The sequence below is a fragment of the Euphorbia lathyris genome, chromosome 9 (genome assembly GCF_963576675.1).
Source record: "Euphorbia lathyris chromosome 9, ddEupLath1.1, whole genome shotgun sequence".
NCBI classification, from domain to species: Eukaryota; Viridiplantae; Streptophyta; class Magnoliopsida; order Malpighiales; family Euphorbiaceae; genus Euphorbia; species Euphorbia lathyris.
Genome location: NC_088918.1, coordinates 38,159,987 through 38,167,681, shown reverse-complemented (window position 1 = coordinate 38,167,681; position 7,695 = coordinate 38,159,987). Strand labels below are relative to the sequence as shown.

Below are 7,695 nucleotides of genomic sequence, written 5' to 3'. Positions count from 1 at the left end.
TTAAAAACAAAGTAAGCATACCCTAACTCCTAAGTCAATAGATATCGTTTTGATTTGGACATAGTTTTTTTTTCTAACTAATCTATACGAATTATGTTTATTTTTTTTACTCTAAATAGTTAAAGTTTCGACTTATGAAGGATTGTACGGTCTTCTCTTGCTCCTCTTGCTTTTGTTTAGATCAACATGCATTGTTTTTGTAGGGTTTTTCTCTCCATTTTGTTTGTTCTTAATCTAAGTCAGCAGGCATCGTTTTGATTTTTTTCCTAACAAATTGACAGGGATTATGTTTTTTATGTTTATTTTTTTTACTCTAAGTAGTAATGACTTCATTTCGTTATCTCAACCACTGCACATTGAAAATATTTTTAAAAAAAATCACCATTTCTCATATTAAGAGTGTATTTCCACTTTTCGAAAAAACATTAGTAGCACATTTATAGTTTATTGATGTAATAATAGAAAAATTCCAATAAAAAAATTCGGACAATAATTAGTTGAGGACAAAATTGATTAAATAAAATAAATGGGTCCTCCAATAAAATGAGACCAAAGTTGGGGTTTGAGGATCCCATCCCCTCTTTCAGAGACACTGCCCCCTTTCTCAACACACACACAGAGAGAGACTGTGACACACACGCACATACATATATACATCACTTGCTCTTCCTTTTAAATGTTTGAGACACAGCCTGATCTGTGTCCCATCTTCCTCTCCCTGTCCCTCTCCATGTTTAATCTTCATACTTACTTCTACTACTAATTCATACTACTACTTGTTTTTCACTACTTCTCCCGGTGGCGGCGGCGGCAGCGGCAGCGGGCAGATGAATACTGGCGGTGTCGGAGGGGGCGGTGGGGTTGGGGTTGGGGTTGGTGTTGGTGTTGGAGGAGGGATGGGGACAGGGGTTTTGGGGATGAAGTCTCCTTTCACTGTTTCTCAGTGGCAAGAACTGGAACACCAAGCTTTGATTTTTAAGTACATGATGGCAGGTCTGCCTGTTCCTCCTGATCTTGTGCTTCCTATTCAGAAAAGCTTCGAGTCCATTTCTCATAGATTTTTTCACCATCCAACTGGTATGCATCCAAACCTCTTTATATCGACATGTCTCTTTCTCTCTTTCACTATTCTTCGTGTTTCCAATCTTGATTGGATTTTCGTTCTTGCCTTGCTTGATTTGATTTGTGAATAGTTTTTAGTTTTTTTCTCTGTGTATGTGTTTCCTTTTACTGAGGAATAAAACCACGCCTTTTTTGTTTTTTTCTGATTACAATTTTGTTTAAAGAATAAATCTATCTTGTCCATGGAAAAGCTTTCTTTTCTTGGCCTGCATCTGTGTTCTTTTTAAGGCTGGGTACATTAAAGAACTGAAAAATTAGCGGTTTTTAAGTATAACTTTATTAAAAATAGGGATTGATAACACCCTTTTGCACTTGAAATTTGTTGGCTCCGGAAGATAGATGAGGGAGCCTGGTTTAACCATTCGTCGATCAATTAATTAAATCAACTTTTCAGGGACAAAGACTGGAGATTGCTATGCTTTATCAAAGATAAGGATCAGCTTTAGTTGTTTTATGGTATTGTGTCTTACCCGATACTTTTAGTCCATTCCAATTTGTTCAAAGAGGATAGGATTTTATTCTTTATTCCAAGAATTTAACTGTCATGTTTCTCTCTCCCTTTCTGTGCCTTCTTATCCTTGATCATATAAGATGCTTTCTGCTGATTTGATTCCTTTTCTTTAGCATTTATCTAGCCATCCATGTGTTATTGATATTCTCTTGATAATCAAGTGTCGTACCTGATTGTCATTCCTTTCTTAGAATAACGAACTATCAATTTTCTAACTCTTTCGGGTTTTATCTGTCACCGAATGCTGCATAGCATATTATCTCTGTAGTTGTTCTATATTTGCTTTACATAGTATCACATGTTTGGCACACTTTTGCAGTGGGTTATTGCTCCTTCTACGGAAAGAAGGTTGACCCGGAGCCAGGACGATGCAGGAGGACGGATGGGAAGAAGTGGAGATGCTCCAAAGATGCATATCCAGACTCCAAATATTGTGAGCGCCACATGCACCGTGGCCGCAACCGTTCAAGAAAGCCTGTGGAATCACAAACAATGTCACAGACATCATCCTCTGTGACATCGCTGACTGTTTCTGGAAGCAGCAGTGGGACTGGAAGTTTCCATAATCTTCCATTAAATGCCTATAGTAATCTCCAGAGCACTGCTTCTGGTACTAATCAGTCCCATTATAATATGGACTCAATTCCCTATGGAATTCCTAGCAAAGATTACAGGTATTGTTTCTTGTGTGAATGTATCTAAGAATCTGTGATTACAGGTTGTAACTTATTACTGGTCTAACTAGACCAGTTGATAACACATCTTGCTTCCTAAGTTTATAAACATTAATCGATATAATCACCATTAGTTAATTAAGAAAGAAGCCATAAACTTACAATTTAAGTAGATCCTTTATGATCTAGATTTTGAATATGTCTAGTTGTTGCATGCGTCACGACACTTTCCTTCATGATTGTGGGTGCAATTATGATGTAGAATTTGGATTGTGGAATTTTATCATTGGGCTACTATATATTTTACAAACAATTGCAAGGTTCTGGGCCCTAGTGTCTACAATGGGAACCAATTATGGCACAAGAGAATGTATGTTTTTCATTGTCATTTTTTCTCTTTTGGTCTGGCATTGTGCCTCCTGTTATCTCTAGAAATAATGCAGCAATTCTGACAGTCATTAGCAATTGTCTCCAGCATATCAGTGGTGTGGTAAAGCAATTAACTATTTTCGTTTGTGTCGGGAAAAACTGATGAGGGGGACAAAAGGGCAAGTCAACAAGGCTTTGGAGACAAGTTTCTGGAAGAACTGTCTGCAATTTTCAGGATAAAAGGAACTGCGGTATCCTGCCTGAGTTTTTCTTTCTGTAGAAAATTATGCATAATTTAGTTGTTATTCATTGATTCGTGGGCATTGTAGGCTGTGCACTGTTAAACAATTTGAAAAGGCTTATGGCTTGTTCTAGTTATATGGGACAAAACCCTTTTTTTGTGTGTTCTCAAACATGATGCAAATGCAGTAAATTTTTCCAAATTGAAGACTTGTGTTCTCTAAATAGAGAATGTATTCCTGGAACTTTTCAGTTATGTGTTACGTTCAAATTATGACAGTTGTCAACTTCTATTGTGTTTGCAGAGCATGTATTCTTAGTCTTCTGTCTAGTCTCTGAATATCTACTTTCCTACTTCACCTTTTTTTTGCTGTAAAACTTGTAGAATTTCTGACTACCACTCTGAATTGTCTTCAGTTGTGTATGCAAAGCTAGTGATATTGCCCTTTGCAGTTTACTGTTGAAGTAAAAAGTGAAAAAAATATTTGAGAAGGATTAGCTACCTAGAACATTTTGCAGAAAGTAGGATCAACTTTTTGTTCTGAATGTTTTAAAAATGATTGTGTATTCTTTAACATCTGTCTGCAACATATAATTGCTGTGTCAGCAATTAGTCTAGATATTTTTGCCTGTTATTCTTGACCCTTAACTGCTCTCTTTTTTAGCTAAGACCGTTATCTGCTCTTCTTTCTGCCATTTGTTACCTTTTTTTTTCATTAGAACTGCTTTTTTGAATTGGGAGATGCAGAACACTTGAACTGCTTTATTTGTGTCTGAGAATACTACACAGCTGAAACCTCTGTTGAGGACGCCTACAAAATTCCTACTCTTAGTATTAAGCTTCTCTCTCATTTTTCTTCTTTCCTTTTTTTAAGATCATAATGTCTGTAAATCTTGTGTGATGGGTAAGCAACAGAAACGTTAGGTATCAACCAGATAAAATTGTTTTGAATTTTGATTATTAACTTTTGACCTTATATTCTGATGTTTTCTTTTCTGGTTATTAACTTTTGATTTGTTTTCAAATATTGAAATTGTTCGTATAGAGAAATGAAATATTTAATGTTACTGTGGATAGTAATTTTTTCTGCTTCACAGTATATATATTTCTCCTCTGTGATAGATTCATACTTCTCCGATGGCACCTTTTTGTTGATTCATTTATTTGTGTGGAAGATATTCCATTGAAGTTTACTGTCTGAGTTGCCTCTGTCTGATTTCTTCACATTAATTAGAGGTTTGCTAAATTCTGTGAATTATGTATGCTTTAACACATGGTATACAGAAAAGTCAGAACTTGAAGTGGAATCATGATATGGTTTAGGACCAGAGTTAGCAATTTTAATGTTATCCAAATTGTCTCATTCTTCTGAGCCTGTTTACTGCCTTTTATTTACAATTCTCCAGCTGCATTCCATGCTCATTTCTTCGATTCAATGTCTCGTCTCTATTTGAATATATATTACAATGAATGTTTGATGAAAATTTCTGTCAATGATGGTGAAACAGGTATGTCCAAGGACTTAAGCCTGATATTGGGGAACATAGTTTCTTCTCTGAAGCTGGTTCAGGAAGCAACAGGGGTCTCCAGATGGACTCCCAGCTTGACAATGCGTGGCATGGAATGCAGACCAGAGTGTCATCATTCACTATAACGAAGTCCAGTGATAACTCGATATTGCAGAATGATTATCCGCAGCATTCGTTTTTCAGTGGCGAGTATGCTGCTGGGGAACCTGTGAAGCAGAGTGGTCAGTCTCTTCGACCATTCTTGGACGAGTGGCCTAAAAACCGGGACTCTTGGTCTAGCCTTGAAGAAGATAGATCCAACCCAACGTCGTTCTCTACAACCCGCCTTTCAATATCCACTCCTATGGCATCTTCTGACTTGTCCACACCGAGTTCTCGATCACCGCATGGTAAGTGCCGTGCCGAACAAAGATTAGATTTTTTTTTTTTAACGAAATGTCAAATCTTTGTTTCTGATTCCTGTCTGTGTGATATTGTGTTGCAGATAACTGAAGAGGGCAGGCTAAGAATCTGGATTTGTGAAATGTGTGGGATGTAGTTTGGTTTTGAGACATGATTAAAGTGTTGTGGATTATGTGCACAGATGTTTGTGTAATGCTATACATTGGGAAAGCTTAAACAAAATCTAGTTTTAGTTGTGGAATAAAAACAAACTCAGAAACCCAAGCCAGAACAGTGAGTGTGGATTGTATCAAGTCAGAGGGGGCAACAAATCTATTATTATTTCCTTTAATTTTTGGGGGGTTTTCCATATTTGTTTTGCTCCATGATTTTGATATACAGTAGTAGTAATTAATTAGAATGCTGGAACTTTTGGTTGCAAAATTAAGTTGGATGTGCATGTGTCTGCTCATGTTATTTTGTGTTCCCATAAACTTTCTATTCATTAAAGTTTCTAAATTGAATGAATGTAACTCACCCATTCATTTATTGATTACTTTTGTCCAACAAAAATATTTCACATTTTTTTTCAATTTATTTATGGCTTAAAACATTATTTAGTCCTGATCTATCCAAAATTGTGTTATTTGGTCATTGGTCTATTATTTTGTCATATTTGGCCTTTGACTTATCCCATTTGGTGAAATTTCATTCAATTTGTATGAATACTTAAAGGAATCGTTATCTCATTGATAAGTAACGATATTTTGACACTTAAACTTGAAACGTGATATTTCTTAAAGTTTTTTTTTTCCACATTATGTGAAAATAATTAATTAGATTAAAAAAACAAAAAAACAAATCCTAAACTAAAATCTATTAAGTTCAAGTGTCAAAATATCGTTACTTATTCAATGAGATCATGATTCGGTTAAGTTTGAATTCAAATTTGGTGAAAGTTCACCAATTTGGGATAGATCATGGACCAAATATGATCAAATAATAGGTTAGAGACCAAATGACAAAATTTTGGATAGATCAATGACCAAATAGTGCTTTAAGCCTTTATTTATTTATCGTTACAATCCATATATTTACTTTTTTTTTTAAAGTTTTCTAATATACTTTGGTAAAACAATTTTCCATATACTTAGGTCATGTTTTTTTATCACTTAATTTCAGTAACAATTAGTTCACTTCAGCATTCAGTTTCAGTATTCAGTAATTTATCATTATTTATTATATTATAATTATTTATCTATAATTTATCATTATTTATAAATTAGATAAAAGTCAAGAAATGATAGTTTATTAAAGTATATATCGTTTAATAAAAAAAATTACAAATTTACATTTAATTTCATAGGCTTTAAATTATATGTAAATTTGTGTTTGTATGTAATTTATATTTTTAATTTAAATTAGACTCATTTTTATTTAATTTCATAGGCTTTTATCGAGCCAAGATTTTATCAACCCGAGCTTTTATTTGATATTCAATTTAGTTTTATCTTTAATGATATATTTATTTATTATTGATATTATTAAATTTATTAGAACCATTATTATTATTATTAGTTTATTAATGTTTAATATTATCATTAAAATTATTTTAAAGTCTAATATCATCATTATTGTTAAGTTCGGTTAAGTTCGGTAGTATTCAGTTAAGTTCAGTAGCATTCAGTTAAATTTAGTTCAGTTCAATTCAGCGATAAAGAATAGAGCCTTCTTATTATTTTCAATAGGATAAATTGTCGAATTTTTACTGAATTTTTCAAACTAGGTTGAATATAAAAATGACGTGGAGAAGTTGTTTCGACTTGTGTGGAGAAGTTGTTAAATTGACTCTATTCATGAATTTATTTTGCAAATAAATGAATGCAAGAGTGATATGTTTCAATATTCTAGTACTATTTTGGAAAAGAGAAAAAAGAAAAAGAAAGATGAATGTCGGCGAGCGTGAGCATAGGGAAATGTGAGAGTGACGTCAAGAAGAAGTGGGGCTCGAAAGACAGCTAGAGGGAGGGGGTGTCACGTGGTTTGAGTGGGTTCAAACCGTACATATAGCGTAATTGGGTGCTAGTGTCCACGTCATACAGCTGTGTCTCCCCCGCAACCCCATGTCTCTCTTCCCTCCCTCTATTTCCTTCCTCTTCTTCTCCCATTTATGTTCTCTCTTTTCCATACAAAAATGTCTTTTTATTTTTTAAATTTAAAAATTGACTTAATATAAGGGAGGGATTTTTGAATAAATAATTCATTAGTCTCTCAATTTGTGCGTATTACACTAGTTAGTCTATCTGTTTTTAGAAACACGTTATAACGTCTTTGACTTGACAAGACTAACTAGGGGGTATTTGTTTACCTACTTTTCACTTCCTGTTTGTCTTTTCATTTTAAAAGGCAGAGTTTTAGGTGTTTGGTTAGACTCCTCCTCCTATTTGCATTTCCAAGTTGAAAAGCAGCATTAAGTGATTGGTTAGTGACCTCCTGTTTGTCTTTTACATCTGAAAAACAGTCTTTTACAAAAACAGAGAATCTCTGCTTTTTGGAAAAACAGCTTTTTCCAACAGCAAACCATAACAGTAAACAGCAATAACAAACAGTAGATAAAACAAACGGGTCCTTAGTCCCTTTTATATAAAATGACGCAATTAATATTCATATATGCTTAATTAAAAATCAAGTTTTATATAGTTTTATTTATTATATTAATACAATAATAATACAATTATATTATTATTTAGTATATTTTTAATTAAAAATAAATAATCAATTTTATAATAATTTACTATTTTAATTTAAATATATTATAATATCTATTTTATATGACATTTTTTATATATGCACCATCAAATTTCTAAT

The 7,695-nt window shown here is 33.5% G+C and overlaps 1 protein-coding gene across 1 annotated transcript; it reads left to right on the top strand.

Moving 5' to 3' along the window:
- Positions 1–572: 572 nt before the first annotated feature.
- LOC136207205 (growth-regulating factor 4-like) lies at positions 573–5,256 on the top strand. Its single transcript, XM_065998514.1, has 4 exons — positions 573–1,077; positions 1,953–2,307; positions 4,426–4,835; positions 4,931–5,256. The coding sequence occupies exons 1-4, from the start codon at positions 828–830 to the stop codon at positions 4,936–4,938; spliced, it is 1,023 nt and encodes a 340-aa protein (XP_065854586.1). The 5' UTR covers positions 573–827; the 3' UTR covers positions 4,939–5,256.
- The last annotated feature ends 2,439 nt before the right edge of the window (positions 5,257–7,695 follow it).